We start from the raw sequence: 23489 nt of genomic DNA on the forward strand, positions 1-23489 counted from the left end.
CACATACCTAAAAATGGGAATGAAATTCACCGCTTTCTTTTTTGATATGTTTTTTGTTACATTTTGATACGTGTTTTTTTTGGGGAAGCGATAATTTTTTTGGAAGGTAGTACAGAGGGATTCGCGAACACTTTCATACTGATGTATTTTTTTGATGGGTTTAATATCACATATTACTGTTCAACCAGTGTTGTTTTTTTTTTTTTAATATCATATTCCATTTCAGCTCTTTACTATAATATAATCCATAGTGGTGTTTTTAAATTTTTCGAAACACATCTCGTTCGAATTTTTGAATGATTGAAATTTTGGTTCATTTTCGCAATCCGACAGCCACTTTTTTTTCTTTCAAATCAGTGGATATTTGCAAAGAAATTATAAATCACTGGTATCTACGCAACTAGTTAGGGATCCCATGTATTGGATTTGGTAAAATTTTAAGCATAAACTAGCGCCACTAAATAAATGGTAGAAACGGTAAAACAAAATGAAATGAAACGGCGCATGCGCAGAGGTAAATTTAGGAGTAGGGTAAAACCAACGTTTTAAATTTAAACCACTGATCTGTACATTACTGGATAAGGGACCTTATTGCGTAAAATGAAATTAAATGTTCAATATTGAAACGTACTCCAGCGCTGCAGAACTAGATGCTAACTAAATAAAATCAATGTACGCTTGCCGACTATTACTGTGATGCTTATTTTACTCGTCAGATAACCAAAACAACTGTCATTTTCGCCACATAAGCATACATTTAGGGACAGTTGTAGAAAATATCAGAATTTTTTTTACGTAAATAGCTAATATTGATACAGAATAAAAAAATCATTACATAAAATCGAAACCTAAACCGACAACGATTGTTAATGTCTATGTACCTACAAGCGCCCATGAATGAGTGTATACGAAGAAATTGACGAAGCAATTAAACACATAAAAGGAAATGAAAATTTAATAATAGTTGGAGATTGGAATGCAAGCATTGGAAAGGCAAGGAAATTAATATAGTAGGTGAATACGGGCTGGGCAAAAGGAATGAAAGAAGGGACTGACGTATAGAGTTTTGCACGAAGTATAATTTAGTAATTGCCAACACCCAGTTTAAAAATCATAATAGCAGAATATACACATGGAAAAACCCAGGCGATACTGCAAGGTATCAGATAGATTATATCATGGTTAAGCAAAGATTTAGAAATCAACTCGTCGACTGAAAAACTTACCCTGGAGCAGATATTGATAGAGACCATAATTTAGTGATAATGAAATGTAGATGGGGTTTAAAAACCTGAAGAAGGGTGTCAGATGAATCTGTGGAATTTAGAGAAGCTTGATGAAGAGAAGGTAAAGAAGATTTTGAGGAGAACATCGCAAGAGGTCTGAGTAAAAAAGATAAAGTAGAAAATGTAGAAGAAGAATGGGAGAATGTTAAAAAGGAAATTCTTAAATCAGCAGAAGCGAACTTAGGCGGAACAAAGAGAACTGGTAGAAAACCTTGGATTTCAGATGATATATTGCAGCTGATGGATAAACGTAGAAAATATAAGAATGACAGTGATGAAGAAAGTAAAGGAACTATCGACAATTAAGAAATAATATAAACAGGAAGTGCAATTAAATTTTATTAAAGAAAAGTGTTCAGAAGTGGAAAGATAAATGAAAATTGGTAAAATAGATGGAGCATACAGGAAAGTTAAGGAAAATTTTGGGGTACATAAATTATAATCTAATAATGTGTTGAAGATGGTACATCGATTTATAATATGAAAGGCAAAGTCGATAGGGGGTGGAATATATTGAACAGTTATACGGAGGAAATGAATTAGAAAATGGTGTTGAAGAGGAAGTCGAAGAGGATGAAAGGGGAGAAACAATACTGAGATGTGAATTTAAAAGAGCATTAAAAGATCTGAATGGCAAAAGGCTCCTGGAATAGACGGAAACCTGTAGAATTACTGCACAGTGCAGGTGAGGAAGCGATTAATAAATTATACAAACTGGTGTATAATATTTATGAAAAAGGGGAAGTTCTGTCAGACTTCAAAAAGAGTGTTATAGTCATATTACCAAAGAAAGCAGACAAAAAACAAACTTGGAATTTATAGACCTAGAAAAGGCATTCGATAACGTAGACTGGAATAAAATGTTCAGCATTTTTAAAAAATTAGGGTTCAAATACAGAGATAGAAGAACGATTGCTAACATTTACAGGAACCAAACAGCAACAGTAATAATTGAAGAACATAAGAAAGAAGCTGTATAAGAAAGTGAGTCCGACATGGATGTTTCCTATCTCTGTTACTTTTTTATCTTTATATAGAACTAGCAGTTAATGATGTTAAAGAACAGTTTAGATCCGGAGTAACAGTACAAGGTGAAAAGATAAAGATGATACAATTTGCTGATGATATAGTAATTCTAGCTAAGAGTATAAAGGATTTAGAAGAAACAATGAACGGCATGGATGAAGTACTACGCAACAACTACCTCATGAAGATGTAAGATGTACTTTCAAAACGAAAGTAATGAAATGTAGTAGAAATAACAAAGACGGACCACTGAACGTGAAAATAGGAGGAGAAAAGATTATGGAGGTAGAAGAATTTTGTTATTTTGGGAAGAAGAATTACTAAAGATGGATGAAGCAGGAGTGATATAAAATTCCAAGCAGCACAGGTGAAACGAGCTTTCAGTCAGAAATATAATTTGTTTACATCAAAAATTAATTTAAACGTGAGGAAAAGATTTTTGAAAGTATATTTTTGGAGCATCGCTTTATATGGACGTGAAACTTGGACGATCGGAGTACCTGAGAAGAAAAGATTAGAAGCTTTTGAAACGTAAAACACAAAATCAGAACACCCCTACTGCATCGGTTTAAAACGTCGTTTTAGCCCTATTTTTATACTTACCTCTGTGCATGCGCTGTTTCATTTTTAAAGTAGCATCACTCATTTAGTGTTAGTTTATGCTTCAAACCCTACCAATTCCAGTACATGGGATCCCCTATCCAGTTATATAGAGATCAGTAATTTTACGCCAAGGTCCCCTATGCAGTTACATAGAGATCAGTGTTATAAATATAATCTTTTTTTTCTGTTTAGCCTCCCGGAATCACCGTCAGGTACCCCTTGGTCTAGTTCACTACTAGACTAACCAGGTGGGTGTTATAAATATAATCTAACCAAACATAACCTGTGCTCGCTAGTCAAGGTTAGCGAGCTTAGGTTAAGTATGGTTAGATTATACGCATAATGCGTATATCCGACCTCTCTGAGATACATTGGGAGGACCCATGTTTGAATAAAATCGACGAGCAGAAATAAAGTAATACGTTTGCTAGCGTAGGTTAAGTTTGGTTAGATTATATTTATAATTTGTCTGCAAATACCCACTGATTTGGAAAAAAATTATAAAAAGTGGCTGTCTGATTCACAAAAAGTACTGAAATTTCGGTCGATTGACAATTATATTTAAATTTTTATCACGTTTATATTGTCATATTTATTTACAATATTACAATTTATTTCGTTTTTTATCAACCAAATTTTTGGTTCTTAGCAGTTAGCGGCTCGCCTCCTCGGTTGGCGTCCCACATAATTTATTTTAAATAGTACACTAATATTATATACAAATTGTATGTAATTTGGAAATGGAATGTTAAAAAACGTTAGTGTGGTTAGTAACGTATTTTCGTGCACTCTTCGTATGATATCAACTTAACCTATGGGGAGGTCGAGATCTGAGCGAGTGTAGACGTGTTGATAGCGCTCTCCGTTTTCACATTTTCATTGAGTCCATTCTTTATGTTTTGTTGTTTATTTTCGTTAGTAGTTGTTTCGTTTGTTATTTTGAATTGTTTCGTTCGTGTTTTGTTTAGCTTTCTTGCGTTTTTTTTTGTGTTTTTCGTTCTAATTCGCTTGTTTAAGTTAGTTCGATTTAGGTTGGTTTGCCTTGCGGGCTACTTTTGTTCCCCGTGATTTTATTAACTGTTAGTTTTTTGTTTTATTTCATTTAATTTAACGTTCTGTTTGCGTTTATTAATGTTTTGTTGTTGTTTAAGCATATAGTGTTTATTTTTTATTTTTTTAATGGAAGCCTACGGTTGTTAAGGGCGATTTACCTTAGCAACACAGTTGTTATACTGTAATTTTGTTGTTTATATTCGTGGGATTCCTAAAAAATGCTCCCCATTTGAGGTGTGGCGTCAAGACTGGAGTCCCGTTGGGGGATCCCTTGGGGTTCCTCATTAAAGGCATGACGAATAATTAAAAGACCGAGTTTCGGTTACCTGGGCGGAACTTTAGTTCCCGACTAGGTAGTTTGAGGCGATGGCACCCCTGGGAGCTGAGTAAAAGCTTAATTGTGAATCAAGCTCCGGGAGGGTGGGGGATAAACTAATGATGTACTCAAAAAAAAAGGTATCAAAATACTGGTTTTTTTATTGATCAGTCAGAAAAATGTCATTTACGTACGTCTGGAATAGCGCAGGCAAAGACGGACTCGCACGGGTTCAGCGAAATGGTGTTGAAAGCCTACGTGTTTCCGCACCCGACTAAACGACTCCTATCTCACCATTCCTCCCCACCCGGGGCCGGCCCTGCAATCAAGCGATACGCGGCGCCGGGATAGTCTTCAAGCTCGGGAGGTCGGAGGCCTTGTGTCATCACCCACAAAGCGCGGACGAACGGCGGCTCAGCAGGAGGTTGTCCTTCGCTCTTTCGCTCAGGTCCGTTTCTTCGCCTGTACACAGTACTTTTCATCAGGTAATCTCAATGGCTGGCGGGGAATCTGGAGTCCTCATGGCTCATTTCCCTCGCCAATCCACGCAAGCGCGGAGACTCCCCAAGTCGGCTATCCATCACCCCCAGCTTCTCCATGGACGGCTGCTCCTAAAATCCTCTGCTCCTCTCTTCTATCTTCTTAGCTCAGAGAACGGTTCTGGCAAATACGTCGACAGCATTCCAATTACTTGCCCTGGATAGTATATATCCCATCAGTTGTTCCAGTGATAAATCACTGATACTGGCGTGTCTGCGTTTGTCTTCAGACTCAGGACAGTGAAACAATAAATGGTCCAGTGAGTCCCAATCCTCGCAGAACATACAAGTAAGAGATTCCCTTCTACCTACACCATAAAGGTACGCATCGAATAGTCCATGTCCGGAAATGATCTGCGTAATATAATAATTAGCTTCTCCATGCTTCCTCTTCAGCCAGATCAGGAATTAATCTCCTGGTCCAGGCTGCTTTCTCACCAGATTCCCAACAATGTTGCCAGGCGCGTAACGTACTAGATCTGGCCTCGTCCTTGCTCTCTCTGCAGTACCTCATTAAACGGTCCTGTACCAGGAGGTCTATTGGGGAGGGGATCCCACCCAACACACAAATGGCGTCGTACGAAAACGTTCTGTACGCCAACACCACGACCAGCAGACATCTGTGATACACCTTCCTCAAGCTCTCTAAGTTCCTTTTGATAGTAACTGCGGAACCCCCCCCCCCCTACGGGACTGTATACAATGGTTGAGGTCATCGTGCCCATTATGATCAAACTTTTGGTCGCTCTGGGAGCAACATGAGAGGATATCAAACGGCTCAGGGCAGAGGAGGTACATTCAACCTTTGCACAAATCTCTTAACACATGATCACTAAAATTATGCAACTTATTGAGTGTGACTCCCAGATATTTAACTCTGTCTTTGGGCTGAATACTATGGTCCCCTGTTTTTAAGTCACTAAGTCCTATCATCGTTCTGGCCGCCAAAATTATGTAGTGGCATTTCGAAGGCGCCAACGCCAGACCGTGGTCTTTGAGCCAGGAATCTATTGAGACAAGTGCTGCATTGCTTTGCTCCTGAGTCTCCACCTCATTTCTCACATGAACTAGCAACGCCAAATCATCCGCAAAGACGATGAATTGTGTTAAATTGTGCTGGACGAATAAACGTCCAGCACATTGTCAAATATGATATTCCATAAGAGAAGCCCCAACACCGACTCCTGTGGAATCCCTCCATACATCGAAAAAACTGAAACAGCCTTCAAGGGTCTCAACGTGGACATTTCTATCTCTGAAATAATCGCTGATCTGCTTCAGCAGGTAGTCGCTGATTCCCTCCTCCACCCCCCACCATTGGCCACCATGATACCTTCCATGGTACTGAACCACAAAGGCATCTTTGACATCCAGTATCCGTCCATTTTGAATGAGGGTCGGTATCTCCCTGGTCCTCTGTGTCCCGCTCCTGGTCTCCACCGCCCAGTTCGGCACTCTTAATAAAGCCTGTATGGCTGATATGCCCTTCATAAAGTCATATTGGTTCGGGTGTGTTCAATACTTGATCTAAGCTCATCAAGTATGCTGGTAGCCAACATCTTCTCTACTGCCTTAGCTATGGACATAAAGGATGAAATTCCTTGTGGGAAGTCCTTCTTTCTCTGCTTGGGAAGGAGGACGAGACATGCTTCCTTCCAACAACAGTGAAAAGTCACGCCCTCCAGTTGCTGATTTATCATGTCGGCAATGTTCCACAGCCTTTGAAGCATCGGACTAATTAATTTTAGTTTGCCTTTTTTCCATAAAGCTTATATATAATGGATCCTTACAAATTACATTAAATATAGAATACATAGATTTACAAAATTTGGCGAATGTAAGCCAGTTTAAATAGTTATTTCACAAATTAGTTTGTGTAATTAAATAATCACTATTGACTATAAAATTAAAAAATTCCTCTATAAAATTAATTTATTCCTTATAAATTATTTAAATTTTTTTAACTCATCCAGGCATTTTCACTGAAAAGCATATTAAACCTGAACTTTGATGCAATGAACGGATAAAACTGTTTTGTTAATCTCTTCATTGGACTGTTACCTTGTGGCATTTTCTTTAAATATTATACCTAACCATTATTTAAAATTTACAATATGTTTTATGCAGTTTTGCTTAAGTTTTTTACTTCATTGTATGAAGTAAGGTAAGTATTATGATTGCGAAAAATTTCAGATTTCAACGATAATATCCATTTTGACTAGTTTTGGCGTAACATCTGTTATCTCGCATAACTCAAAAACGATTAGCCATAGGATGTTAAATTTTGGATTTAGTACTGTTGTAACATTTAGTTGTTCTTCCCTTTTGATTGCAATTGACTGTACCAAAAGTGTCCAAAAAAGCCCAAAATCCAAGATTTGGATTTTGGACTTTTTTAACTGCAGTAGTAAACTTCAAGTGTGCCTTCATTGAGAGTTTTTCAATGATATATCATAAGAGGTACTTATTTTCATTGGTTTCAGAGTTATAGCCAAATAAAATTTTAATTAATGAAATATTTGGATCTTACAAGGCGAAGGCACATCGGTTCTAGACTTATATTTTTTTGGGTGCAACCAAGGACATATTTTTTAAATTACTTAAAAGTCTTAATAGTTTACTGAAACAATAAACTATTTATTCAGTAGTATTTTTCACGAGACATGACTTTTTTTCAGAAATGTTTTGTTTGTTTTAATTACATCATAAAATTCACAACAAGAAAGTTCTTAATTAATTTTAACATTTAGCAGATTTTTAACAGTAGATACTCAACGTCTACCCCATTCTGCAAACCAAATGTTTCCTGTTAACTGAAAAACCCCTCTCAACTGGAGCAGACATCCAAGGCAAAGACATCACAAACTCAACCACTTTATAAATATTGCAACATGAACTACTAGTCTTTTGAAACACCTTAAAAATTGCTTTCCACTTCGCTTCAATATTATCTGGCAATTTTTTAGAACTTGAACCACAACCTACCCTTTGGTTTTGAATTACCTGGTTCAACAATGTTCATTCATCAAATAGGTCCTAAATATTTATGGAATCTTTTATAATTTCATTAACTTGTGCACTCTCTTTTAAATCAGACCAGGCAATTTCAGTTCGTAAATTTATCCACTGAAACTTACTAAATTTATTAAAACTGATTCTCCACAACTCTAGTATTAAGTATTCAATACTAGAATTTAAAAAATTGTCTACGCATGAGAAGAATTTTTGTTCTGAACATCATTATTTTCTTTTAGGGGGTATAACAATTCTTTGACGGATGGTATAAATTTGTGGGTTTCTCAAATTCTCTTTCCTGAAGTTGACAAATTAATTCAGAATATATTTGAAGTGCTTCTGTTGATGATACAATTAGCTTCCAAATTCAGAACTACTTATTAAATAACTGCAGAGTACCATATAAAAATTTCAAAAAAGTATACTTTCTAGATTTTCAAAAATCAAATCATAATTTTGGACATTTGTCCCAAGATAAGAAGTGTGATTTTAGGCCATCAAAAATGGAAAGAATTCCTTCTATTGCTGGCAACAAATAAGGAACCTTGTGCTGCTATGAGATAATACTTTTTTGTAATCTGTTTCTACAAATTCACAAAACTCTGTTTTGTTACTCTTACCGCATATATGTGAAACTATTTATAAATGTTTATAACAATAACTTCTATGTCCAGGGGTAGAGAATCACATGCTGTTTGTACTGAATTGTGTACAATGTGGGCTGAATAACCAATTCATAAAATAGGTTTATCTAAATCACTTTGAACTTTTCTGCACATTTTCATCCCCCTTTCTCTTCACACCACCAAAATTACTGTTAGTGTTATCAGCAGTATAACAAACCAACTTTTCTTCAAGTTTGTATTTTTTCACATACTTCAAAAGATACAGAGTCAAAATTTGAGCAAAAATTCCCTCCTCCAGACTGAAATAACTTACTACAATTGGAACAAGTTTTACTTCACTTCTCTTTAAGCTATCCATTGTTACTTACATAATTAATGTTTTCCAAAGAACACAGCACAGTATCAAATATAAATGGCAAAAAAACGTTAACAATAATTACCTCAGGTTTGGTTCTAGCAGATGAAAATTTTGGGTCATATAACTTTTTAACCAGCTTAGATGTGCAGTGAGTTTAGCAGTAACTAAACTCCTATGTTTAGCTGTTTTTCACATGGTCTTCAAAATCTCCCTTTCCTTGATGTGCAACAGAAAATTCTCCAGTACACAGTGTGCAATAAACACATTCATTGTTACCGTCATTACACAATTTCAAAAATTTTTATTCCTGTTGCAGGTTAACATTAAACACACATTATCTTTTGCCCATTGCTAAACGATGAGATAAAAAACTAATAGAGATAAAATGATCAAAAATGTGTAGACAAGTTTTTTCACACATGAAAACAACATAAACACACTGCTCCTGTTATGTTGCCAAATGACTAAGTAAAAAGTTGTGGCACGACCAGCAGCCACGTCTCTGTCAAAATCTACATCAGCGTTTGCTCCAAGGTTGGCTGATAGATGCACAGCCATAAGAAAATGTTTAAAAACATGATGTTGAACATACAGATATAAAATTTAAAAAATCCTCCAATTCCAAAATTAAAATTCTCAAACCCCAAACAGCACTAAAAAATGAGAACTGTATGGTAAGCCTAATTGATTTGAATCAGACTTTTTTTTAAATTTAAATATATTGATTTATTAATAATAATTATTAATCTCAGATTGTAAAAAACAATTCTACAATAAATAAAATATATCAGAAGTTATTAATGAAATAAAAATGTTATATACTTCATTTTTAAAAAAATGAGTAATGTAATTTAATAAGTGTACAAGTCATGTAGTGCCCACATCAGATTTTTTAAAAATAATTGAATTACTTTAAATGTTAAACTTAAACAATGATAATTTTTTAAATGAGTATGGTTTTAGGTAGTAGTTTAATTTCAATTGAAGAATTTGCTATAACATACATATAATGTGGTCAATAGTTGATCAGTTAAGCAAAATTGTTGACTGCCTCCAAGCTAAATTCTGATTTCCTGAGAAGTTGTCCACAGGATAGAAGTTCCCCAGGGGGCTTAAAGTTATCTTTTTGGGATTGCTTGTTTTACACTGAGCTCTTTTTGAGATGTCCCTTTTGACAATCTACCTCTTATCCTTGACCACTGTTTCCCAAATAACCAAGGTTACATGAATTTACGTTATGCTTTGGGTGCAGTTTGTGTAATTGATGAATTCTTTATCTGATTTGAAACAATAACACTTTCTCTTCTATAATCCAAAAAGCAATTTTTGGGTGATGCAAATCCAGCATTAACATTGGGATGTTAAACATATAATCCATGACACTTTCTAAGAATGTTTGTTGAGAAAGAACTATTTGTAATATACTCACCAGTTTCCATCAGCCAGTGTTCACTGGTTGAAAACATAATATTAGGTCTGTTATCAGCTACCAAATACATTTATATTCATCAGTATAATGTATGAAAAAGCTGCATGTCTGTACTGTGTGGTGTAACAAATTCACTGAAGAAACCCAATACAATAGTGCCTCTTGAACAATTAATGACTACATCTGCATGTAACTCACAATATGCTTCATAAAATACAGAACAAAATCAAAAAACAGATGAAGTAAAGAAAGAGGTAAATAACATTAATATACATCAATCAACATTTATAAAAAATTGCCAACACTTTCATGAAAAGGTTATTGTGCTACTTTCAAACAGATTACACAAGATTATGGAGCAGATTAACAAAACAGGTCAATAACAAACACAGCATCCCAGAAGCAAATAAATTAAACTACAATGAATACACTAAATATGACACCAAGATATACTGGACGCATGTTACCCTAGACGCAAGGAACATACAGACCAATATGTACAACAGGATAGCTTTTGCTAATCACCTCATAGAAACAGAACTAGCATACAGACTTTATGATCAATATGCAAATTTATGTACAGCACATAAAAACCAAGATACAACACACTTGAATAATCAGTCCACTATGGAGATCAGCTAAACTAAATGAAAAACACAACACAGACTAGAATGTATTATTTGATTATATACAACAGGTTTCCCAACTTATTAAGAATGAACACCATAAATAAAGCTCTTTTTTACTGTTTAGCCTCCAGAACTACCATAAGATATTACTTCAAAGGATGATATGTATGAATGTAAATGAAGTGTAGACTTCTTGTAGTCTTGGGTCGACCATTCTGAGATGTTTGGTTAACTGAAACCCAACCAATAAAGAACAATGGTATCAACAATCTAGTATTCAAATCCGTATAAAAGTAACTACCTTCACTAGAATTTGAACCTTAGAATTCTCGACTTCAAAATCAGCTGATTTGCGATGACACATTTACTACTAGATCAACCCAGTGGGAACCATTAAACCTACTGGAAATTTTATTGAATCGGTGGTTTGTTAATAATTAACTCTAGGAATTCCTGGAAGAATACATTTCCATTCGAAAGCAAGTGATTAATAATTTTGCAATTTATTAACTCATTTTAACATATTTAGCACAAAACAACGAAGTTGAAGAGCTCATAACTATTAACTTTTGATTATCTTGTTTACAACAGCTTCTAATGCAAGCAAGTTGTTTTAATTCATTGTACACCTGTGTTGTACATTTTTACCTCTTGTGTTGAGATTCTCTGACTAAAATTCCAATAGTGCAATGAAATACAGTGAAAAGCCCTTTGAGATAAAGAGTGTTTCACTATCAAAAGTTAAATTATAAGGTATGACTACTAACAATTAAATAATCCAACAATTAGATTTAAACAAATTATTTATATAAAATATACACAATATAACAAACATTTCTTATAAATAAACAATACCATTCAAAAAAATTTTATTCTTCATAAAAAAATTAAAATAAATTTTAGAGTATAAGTACATTTAAAAATAATTATAAAAAAAGTAAAAATAATGTTTTTGTTTTTTTATTATAAAACTATAAAAAAATTAAGTACTACTCATTACAATTAATAATTAAACACAACAGTTAACATTACACTCAATTCTTTGAGATTCACAAAAACTTTAAGTAAAATATTTGCAACTGTATTACATTCTCTTGCAGTAATGTAATGAGTTCTAGTAATGAAGAGACCATTTACCAATTAATTACCAGTACATTACAAATATGTTAAAAAAAGGAAAGGAGTTACGTTGTCTAGTAATTCACTTACTACAAACAAACCAATATTTAACTATTGGACTGCAATTGTTAGATAATAAACAGCAAATGCTGCACATAACTATTTATATCATAACAACTATTGCAGAGTTCATTTGTAGATTAATGAAACTACAAATTTTGCGACCAGACAGAATCCATAAAAAGTAAATAATTTTAATAATTAACTTTCACACTTAATTGCATTTAATGATGTTTTTAAACTTTTACTAAGTAATTAATCAAAATCAATTTACAAAAATTAAAAATACATACTTTTTTTATACAAGGACAGATCAAAATAGTTTGTATTTAGCACATGCAGCTGTTAACTACAAACATGATGCATAGTAGCTATGTTCATTGGTATCAAATATTACATATAAACATGAATTAAAAATTGTTGTAACTAAACCAGGTTTTCCCGCTCTACCTTACTCCAGTCAAATATATTTAAAACAACATTACTAATAATATTAATATTTCTATAAAAGTAAATGTCCTCTTACTTCAAGTGTAGCAAGTTTAATAAAAAATATACTAGTGTTAATATCTGTAAATTTATATGTGTAGTAACATGCATAATTCTTTGCTTTTATCGATAATTATGAACTAAAATATTTTATTTTAAGTTTAACTTGGATTTCTGAACCAATGAAAATGTTACACAATTTCATTTTTTAAATGATACAAATTTAACAGGAATGACTATTTTATGTACTTACAGCTAACACAATACAGCTAAAGGCTACGTTTTATTATAGAAATGACCTCCCAAGAAGTATAATAAGTGTTAATATTACTGTAGTGATTTCTAGATTTATGTTACTGATGAAAACAGATGCATTTTTCCATAACAGGTTTTGGCAACAACTGATGATTCTCTTTACATTCAGTGCAAAGAATATTTATGATTTTATACCTTCAATGCTATTAATCGAGTATGCCTTTTTCTTTGAATTTGTAAATGTTTATGCTTATGTTTCTGCAATAAATCCTCCCAAAAACAAAACTAAAGCTATATGGTTTTTCTTGAAAAATGACAACTTTTATTTTAAACAGTTTTTATACAAACAATTTGTTTTTAAACAATTTTTATATTTTAAATTATTATAAATTCAACTTTCTGCAAAAAGTAATGATATATCCCTAAAAATATTTTCGGGTGTAGCTGGATTAGGTAAAATATAAAATATATTCCGTCAATTTGAATATTCAGGTAATGAATAGTAAAGCAACTGTGAAATACTAATAAATCAAGTGTAATAAATCAAGTAGACATACATTTAATATAACAATCTTATAAAAAAAATAAATAAAAAGAGGACTTTTAAAAGTGTACAGAAAGGAAAAATTCAAACAATGATATTTAAAACATATTTTGAATAATTTTCAAAAGTATTATTTTTAAATTCTGTTGTCCTTATATATAGAAAATATAAAAATCATATACATAAACAAAAAATCATAAATAAATATTAAAAAAAATTTATAAAAACATATAAAATCAAACATGTAAGTTTTCAATATTTTCTTTAATTCTATTTCTTTATATCACCAATCATACAGATATAAAAATTCAAAAAAATTAAATTATATTAGTTAAAAGAAATCACAAATTAAACTACGTTTGCAAGACATTTAACCTGAAATCCCAGGCGTTTTCCAATATAAAGATATGTACACATGCACATGTACACAATTTATAGCTGTTACAATGAATCTTGAAGCTTGGACTAAAACAGCAAGTACAGTGTCTGTTATCCAAACTGAAAACTTCCAGTTTAGTTTTCACATGCAAAAGCAAATTGCTTTCTTGTAAATACAACTTATTACTTTTTGTTACTGGATGGCATTACGGATTAGTTCTAAATATTTTATAATTTTTGTTGTATAATATATTATAATTTCTTGTAAAAGAATACTTTATAAATGAGTAAGTATTATAAAATAAAAACATAGTTATGATATATATATATTTAAATGTTATAAAAATGCAACCTATTCTCAACAAGTATTATAATTACATCAGCAGTCAAACACTAAATGATAAATTAACTAACATTATAATTGTCTGACGTAAACAAACACAGTTTAAAATGTATTGTGATTTTATTTATTGTAAAAATAAACATGGACAAGCCAAGTATTATAACTCAGGAAATGAGCTGCCGTTCTTAGAATCATATCAAGAAACAATATAGCTAACTGTTTGTTACGTGCTCATAGTTAAAGAACACACACTAGTGACAATAATGTGGAATCATTTACTATTTCTTTACAAGAATGCAAGTGATAGTGATGACTCTGATCACAGTAAGAAAGTGGATGGCGTTTCACCCTCTTTAATTAGAATAGCTTTATTTTCTTCTAACATTTAAAAATAATTAGTTTCTGCTGTAATTTCAGATTTGATTATTAAGTGTAATTAATTGTTATCTTCCATTAACTTTTCAATATCTGTTTGAAAATAAAATTGAACACCAGCACTAATTGAAGGTAATATACATTGTGATTTGCATGTTATACCATTTTATATGTAGCCGACTATTGAACATTTCCCAGCTTCACATAAGCAGTTCTGTAATTCTTGTTATGTTTATCATTTTGAAAAATGCATAATATATTTTTTTTTATCTAACCATTTTGTTAAAAAAAAAATGATTGGATATTAATTAAAAATGTTTCAGTGAGCCAATTAAATTTGACATAACATATATATATATATATATATATAATCAATATTTAATATCACAATACATCTTACAAAGGCCCATTCGCTGTTAGGTAATGAAGCAAATGTTATGCTAAAACGACAGTAGAATGATTTGAATTGCGGCTGTTGCTGCCATGGCACCAAGCATCAAGATTGGTTGCACTGCCTGTACTAATCAGACTGGGATGGTAAGCCTAGAACTTTGGGAGAAACATCATGTGAGATTAAGCTAATTTTTTCATTCTGCTTAACTAATTTTTTTTTCTTTTATTTTTGTTATCTATGGGTGATAACTTAAGAATTACTTATTAAAGAAAATACTGAAAATGTGTACTAAGTTCATGAATATTATCATAACATCAACCAAAAATGTTAACTCTGTTTTGCATATATATATTAGAAATTAGTAACCTAACTAACCACTGTATTTAATAAAATACAGAATTATGACAATTATCTTTGGTAATGCCTATTAATTTCACACAGTTTTAAATTACATATATAAAAGCTTATAAATTATGTAATTTAATATAAAATGCAGAATGCACTGTATTTATTTGTGATGAACAGATTATTTGTATTTTTAATTTAACCCTCTATTGCCCCATGTGACTTAAAAGTTACGTTCTTTAAAAACAACTTTAAATTATATTGTCATAATACTTTCATACTTCAGAACGCACTGTGACTTTAAGGAAACATATGGGTCCTTGTAGATTAGTTAAAAGAGCATTACATTATACATAAGCTGAATTACATAGCCTTTTACAATTCACAGTTCATTACATTCTTTCCACCACCTGATGTGGTCAAAATAAAGTCATTTAGATAAATATATGCTTATTACTGCTTACTAAAAAAATTACTATATAGTTTTAAATTTCTAGAAATTTTCTAATATTACCAATCATTTTAAAGATATTTTAAGCAAATAATTTTTAATTTTTATGTTTGTCTTGAAAGTCACAGTTGGCCATACTGTGGTTGTGTACTTGAGCTGGTGAATGAGTGAACGCCCCTAGGTTATGTATGTGAATGGTAATTGTGAGATAGCTTTTGTTGAGATAATTGATTGCATTGTAAATTTTTTTGATAAGGATTATCAGTTTTTAGAAATAGAATGAGCAAAATTAAATGACGATTTTATTATTAGAGTACTAGATTATGACTTATCAGATGATGAATTTTTAAATGATAGCGATTGTGAAGAATAATACAAGTATAAACCAACAAACAAAAGATGATCTTGCAGATAATATGGTAGCAACAAAGGTAAATGAAAATATTAACCATGAGAATGAAAACTTTACTGAAAATGCAGGTAATGATACCATTATTACTGAAAATAATATAGAACTTAATTGGAAAACTTATTGTTCCAGAGTTTGCAGACCTATTCCACAATGAAAAGGTCAATTAGATAATGATTGTACCGAAATACAAGACCCTGTCACTTATTTTCAACATTTTATTTCTGACAACATTCTTGAAAATATTGTCCAAGAATCAAATTATACACTCATCAAGCAAATATAAATAAACCCTTAGAACTCTATAAAAATACTTTAGAACAATTTATTGGAACATGCTTTTACACGAGTATTTACAGATTGCCACAAACCAGTATGTGCTGGCGAAGTGAAACCAGAATTTCCAAAATAGCTAATGTAATGCCTAGAAATTCCTAGAAAAGTATTAAAAATAGTCTTAATTTAATGATAACAGTATTTCAAAACTGAATGATAAATTATATAAACTGCATCTGTTTATTGATATTTTAGATAAATTTTGTAATATAAAGATGGATGAAAAACTCTCTGTAGACGAGCAAATAATTACATTTAAACAAAAACATTCAATGAAGGTTTATGTACAAAAAAAAACCCATGAAGTGGGGATATAAATCTTCTATGACGAGCAATGAGAAGAGAATTCTTTATAATTTTGAATTTTATATTGGGAAAGCTCAGCATGACCCTTCTTTAACTGACATGGGTGTTTGCAGAAATGTAGTTCTCAGATTGTCTAAAACTACACCCAGAAACTTACATAAACTTTACTTCGACAACTGGTTTACAGGCACCAATCCAGTGACAGTATTGTGGAAAATTGGGACAGAGTCATTAGGTACAGTTCAATCAAAGAGACTACATATTTGTCAGTTTACGAGCAACAAACATATGAAAAAAAGAGGAAGAGGTGCAGTAGAAGAAAGAACAGCTTCATTCAACAAAAACAACTATCTTAGTGGAGTTAAATGGTATGACAATAAACCAGTTCATTTACTAAGTTCTTTTGTTGGAGCACATCCACTAAGTAAAGTGAAATGTTAAGACTCACATGAATAAAAGAAAATTGACCACCCTAGCATTGTGTTAGCATATAAGTGTGACATGTTGCACTCTCTAATTGCTTTGTATAGAACTGAAATTCAATCTAAAAAATGATATTTTACGCATTTATTTTCATTTAATGGCCCAAATAATTGTTAATTCCTGGTTATTATACAAGCAAGACTACTTAGCATTGAACTTAGAAAGTAAGAAATATCTGAGCTTATTACAATTCAGGGCTCGTGTAGCAGAAGCTTTATGCCATTAAGAGAAAATCATTTCTAAAAAAAGGGGAAGAGTACCACAAATATTGAAGTAAAGTTGGAACAGAAAACAAAACGAGGACTGATGGCACCAGTTCTGATAAAAGAGATTCAGCAGGATGAGATTGGTCTACTTTTGCAACTAAGAGAGCAAGGGGTAAATTTTCAAAATATGCGGCTGCTCTGAAGGTTATGTGCTCAAACTGTAATGTAGATTTTGTTTTACTCCAGAAAAAAACTGTTTCACATTATTTCATTCCAAGATTACCAAGATTTACTGTATTGTATTACAACTAAAAACAAGACTAATTTATGATAATTTTATTTTTATACTCAATTATTTTTCTTTTTAATTAGGAGTTTTTACTTTATAATTTGTAACAAAAAAAATTTTACTGTATTAATAATAATTAAATTTTAATACGTTCATTGATTGTCTACGTTTAATTTAAAAATCCATTCAGAAAAACACTCTCACAGTTTGAAAGATTGTGACTGCAAAGACCCAAAGCTACCCCAGAAGAAAAATTATGAAAATACTATTCTTAATAATATTTAAAAATTAATTTTTATTTATCATTTTTATTGTAATTATATTTATTTTTATTATAATAGATATTTATTTTTATTATTTTTTAATTAAAATAATTCAGGCAGTAGAGGGTTAATATATACAAAACCATAGATTACAAATGTTAACAGTACACATGCTTAAACATGTTACTTAAAATTCAATTACTCTATTCAGCAGTACAGTATTTTAAAAAATTAGTAAATGGAAATTCGCTTTACAACAGACAAAAAGTTTCACAATGTTTTTTAGAATTGGTTACTATGAAACTTAATCAACAAATTATTGTATGATAACTTTTATCATCTCGTAAGTTTATATTCAGCATATAACAGTGATGACTACTAACAACAAATATGCAATACTGTAGAATAAATCCATATGATCTTAGCTGTGTAATTGTAAGAAAATGGAAAAAACTTAAGGATTAAATTTAGTACTTTTTCCCCATTTTATTATATATATATTATGTAATGGTTAATGTACAAATATGCATTTCGAAATAAGAAACTTTTTTTTTTTTTTTAGCCTAAATGCAAAAACTGTTTAGAGTGGACAATAAAAAGATGGGTTTTATGTCAGCTACCCTACCAATATAGGAAGAATGGTGGACTCTTTCAGCTCACTATTATGTACTTTGCCAATTTAAGTCTTAGATAATAAGACTGCTAGACAATATATAATTGTGTGTTCATAGTATAATAGTATATTAAATAGTATTTTCAAACACTTTTTTGGAATTATTCTACCTCAAAACAACTACCAATTGGGTTAACAATAACAGAACAGAGAACCACTGTGCAGGTAAAAGGTCCTGATCCTGGACCTTGAACACAAACACCAGAAAGTAGAGGTCTTGTAAGACAACCAGACCCACTGCCTTTGTTAATGATCTCTCATGCAAGTGTTTAAAGGATATCACAATGGACATAAATTTTCATCCTCACAAGCTTCAGTTATGTTAGTGGCACAAAGTCACCAGATTCACTTTTTGCAAAGAACTTTTGGAGATCATATAGAGTGATGCAGAACTTCTACATACACTTTTAATATCAGATGAAAGACATTTTGAACTTCCCAAAAAAAAAACTTACATGTAGGTAAGCTGAAAACTCTGATTAGTTACATTAGCGGCCATAAAACTACAAAATAGTTGTTACCTGGTGCTCTGTATTTTCCCATAGAGTAAAAAAGTATTTTTTAAGATGGCACTGGCAAGTTAGAATGCTTTTATTAAAGGTAAACTATTTACTTATAGTTTCAACAAGAGGAAGCAACCATTCTACAGGAATAATATCATGCATGTTTTATGAGAAATTATTCAGTAACAGAATAATCTTTCATTTTGGGCACAATCAACAGCCTCCAAAGATCACAACATCTTTCAATAACTAATTTTTTTCTATAGGACTATTTAAAAGAAGAATTCTCTAAATGAACTGGCACAATGTTGGAAGTTAAAAAGAAAATTCAGAAAGTAAGTGGTAAACATTAATTTGAATCTCCTACACTGTGTCATAAACAATTTTGTAGAATAACTACAAGTATGTATTGATGGTGAATATAAACAACTGAGCAAATTTCATCTTAACATACTTTTACTACATTTATAAATTACAGTAATTTCAAAATAGCACAATCAGTTTCTTTTTGTGAATTATTATTTTATATTTAAAGATAGCCGCTTTTCATCTATCAATTATATACAGAGACTATCTAAAAATTAACTTTTTTTTCCATTTTAGTTCAGTATTTAAAAATACTTTTTTATTATGCTTCTTGAAATAACTGAAAAAAGTGTATAATTCTTGAAACTGTTGAAGCGAACTCTTGTTTCTCATAGTGCATGTTTACATATCTACAAATACACAATGAAACAAAATACATAAACATATACAAAATACACTTTTAGTAATTAAAAAAAAAACCTAGTCAATGAATTTTTATTTGGTGAAGTCATCCACATATCATCGCCTAATAAATACTTACATAAAAAATTTAAAAAAATAAAAATAAAAAATAAAAATAAATATAAAAACACATTAACAAACAGGTATCAAATATGAGTATTTGGTAAAATACTCATTACATATGTAAATTACTCATTAAATATGAGTAACATAGTAATGGCAGCAGAAATCAGGAAACAATGCCAAATACCCTCTTTCTATTTAAGGATATAGATAACAAACTAACCATGAATTAAAAATTTCCTCTTTAGACTGCACTATTCAATTTCTAGTGAAATCAGGTCACAAAGGTTCTTTCAAGGTAGCTTTATGCTTTGGAATAATCCCTGATAAAACTTCAGGTGCTTCATCATCTGTTCAATAATAATTAAATTTTCAGTATAATTTTTAACAAGTTATCTTTTTCTTTTAAACTCTATCCATATCATAAATTTTCCATAATCTTTTCTCACTTGAATTATTCTGCACAGAAAAGCCTTATAACACTTTTATTATTTTTAATACTAAAATATTTATATATATTTTTTTAACTTCTCATTTTTATTTAAAATGCACAAATGGAATAACGTATTGAAAAATGTTACAATTAAAACTCATAGAATAAAAAATCTGAAATCAAATGTATGAAACAACAGGAAATATGTGTATAAAGTTTCATAAAGCTAAAATACAAAAATAAAATTCTGTACACAATATAATTAACATAAATGATGGTTCTTATAAAGATAATAACATCACAACTGAAAAAACAGACACATAAACAATATTTGCTTTCAGTGATACACCATCATTACAACCATCAGAAGAACAAGTATAAACACAAGAACGATATTCTAATTCATCTCCTGGCTGTTGAATATCATTACAGTAATTTCCAAGATCAAGTGAAGAACAAAACCTTTTTGTTCCTAAACCACCTGCAATAAAAAAAAATAGGTATAAAATCAGAAAAACAAATTTTTTTTTTCCATTAATGTCATCACTATCACTATTATATACATTTAAATACAATCAATAATTTATTTTAACTATACAACATCGTCTTAAGAATTTCCAGTATTAGACTGGATGAAACAAAATCTCATCAAAATCGGACTGGTGCAATGTATATTGCTGTAATTGGACTGGCAGCTTCTTATGAAATGGTAAAATCTCAAAATAACAAATTTATTTTGATAAATACATAAATACAATAATTAATTTGATAAATACAATAATTCATTTACTACAAATACATAAAATAATTATTGGGGCCTTTATACAAAAATATTTTTTTAACAATTGCACATCATGTAAAATATTCGAGCTGGAAAAAAAACATCTCTTCCTTAAAGCTACTTAAATTGCTTGACTTAACTGTAAATCAGTTTAATCTGCAAGATCTGAGGATAAACTAATATAAAAACAAAGCCATAACTTTTTTTTTGTATTTCTGATGGTAAAAATTATCTAAATAAAAATTAAGTGCACTCCTAATATTTTTAGGAGTAACCTAGTATTTTTGTCTTCCAGACTGTTATGAATAGTAATTTTCAATTTAAAAGGATATTATATAGTAGATTTTCTACTACAACCAATGTGCAACTTTATAAGTACTGAGATTGACCTTATTTTAAATTATTTATGCTATGTAGCTTTGGAAAAGTATTTTCAGATGTAGATGAAATTTTAATTCTTTCAAAAAAAAAACAAAGGGAAAAGTTCATTTCATCATTAGGTATGATCTTCGTTAACAACTATATGTCAATATTAACTTACCTGTATAATTTAACATAACACAACACAGTTCCGTACAGTACCTAAGACAATACAGCAACTAAAACATCTACTCATTCAATGAATCATTTATAGCTGCCAAATTAATCCAAAATGATGTCACATTTCACATTTCTGATTTGTTAATAATATTATAAATTCATTTTATTATTTTATTTCAAAGGAATAAGATGAAATGGTTAAAACATTTATTTAAAGATTTAATGATCTGAAAGACTGCACCTTTTGATCTATTTGATGATGCCTTTCTGTTGAATTACATTACAAAAATCTTTATGCTTTAGGTCTAATGCTCAAACTTTGCCTAATGAATTGATGCTCATTTGCTGGCAGCAAAGCATAACCAGCTTATGCGTAGGATAACAGCCACTAGATATGTAGGTTACTATTGAAAATTGATATTAAAATTCTTCACTTAGTGCTTTTCCTTTTTTATAATCTCCATTGAATACTTTCACGATGAGATCTCTGCTTCTTTACAACCGATTTTTTATCAAAAATTAAACTTTTAAGTTATTAAAGGATGCTTCTCATTGAAACAAATTGAATTATTCTGTTGCTATTACAATACATTGGGAGACAATGAAATTATAGTTTGGTGTCATATAAAATATAGTTTTGAATGAAAATATTTAAGTATTTTTAATTTATTTAAAAAAAAAAAAAAAATGTAAAAGTATCAATTTCTCAAATATGGTACCGCTGACATGTTAAACAAATAAATTAACAATTAATATAACCCACCTTACTTTATCAGCACATTGATATGTTCTCTAGATATTTCTTCTTACTTGGAAGCAATCATCAAAAGTATCAATGGAGATTTTTAAAAATTGGAAAAAGTTTTTTCCAGTAAAGTGGAAAAATTTGAAAAAAATATTGAAAATTAATTTATACATCCTGTTTTCATAAAGCTATTTATTAAAACAATTTAAATGTAGCTTAGCTGTAATAGCAGAATAAGTACAACCTGTATGAGTAATGATTATGAAAATTTATGTGGTGTTCAAAGGACCATTAAAATAGTACAAGTCTTGATAAGTTACAACTTGCATGACTACTTTTCATACAAATGCCTATGACAAATAAAGTCTTTTATCCTGTTTACTGGTGAAGAAGACAAACAGACTTTATCATTAGAGCATAAATTTATGGATATGCACCAAAAGGTGCAAATGCAAACGTGTTCCCTTTATCAGCAATTTCATACAGAGCTATTGCAAAGTGTGAGCGATTAGAACTTTTAATTTAAAAAAATGTAGTTACCAACATGGAGAAGAAATGCAATTAACAATCTTGACACAAAATGAAAAGTAAGAGTTTGTAGATTACATGATAAAGAGAATTCAATGCTCCAAAACACACAAAGATAAAAGGAAAAGTACAAGAGAGTAAAAAAAGTTTGAACTTTACTGGATTGGGAACAAAATGAAGGAAAGAAATGTAGCTGAATTGTCACACTGTTAAATTTCACAAGATGTGAGATACTAACCAATACAGACATTTATATTTGCCAGAATATTAAAACTAATTATAAAAATAAGGACTACATGAAAGGGACTCATGCAAAATGTGTAACCTATCCTACAGTATGAGTCTAACAAATATACCTACAGGAATATGTAGGTAAATTAGAAAAAAGAGAATGGATATACCTGTGATAATTTATGGGTTATCTAAATGTTCCGGTAGTAAAAGAAAGAATAGGATGAAGGACCTTAGAAATCTCATGATAATAGTAATAAAAATAAAGAGATATTGCTTGATACACTTGAAAGAAATTA

At 30.8% G+C, this 23489-nt stretch overlaps 1 protein-coding gene across 2 annotated transcripts in view; it reads right to left on the reverse strand.

The window, feature by feature from the left end:
- Positions 1–11665: 11665 nt before the first annotated feature.
- bou (glycosylphosphatidylinositol anchored membrane protein boudin) overlaps positions 11666–23489 on the reverse strand; it is a 46209-nt gene continuing 34385 nt past the window's right edge. For both annotated transcript variants that reach the window (XM_075382203.1, XM_075382202.1), the window contains exon 3: positions 11666–20846. In XM_075382203.1, the coding sequence (XP_075238318.1) occupies positions 20647–20846 (200 nt within the window). In that variant the 3' untranslated portion in view covers positions 11666–20646. The remainder of the gene's footprint in view (positions 20847–23489) is intronic.

This window comes from Lycorma delicatula, chromosome 1, assembly GCF_047948215.1.
Source record: "Lycorma delicatula isolate Av1 chromosome 1, ASM4794821v1, whole genome shotgun sequence".
NCBI lineage: Eukaryota > Metazoa > Arthropoda > Insecta > Hemiptera > Fulgoridae > Lycorma > Lycorma delicatula.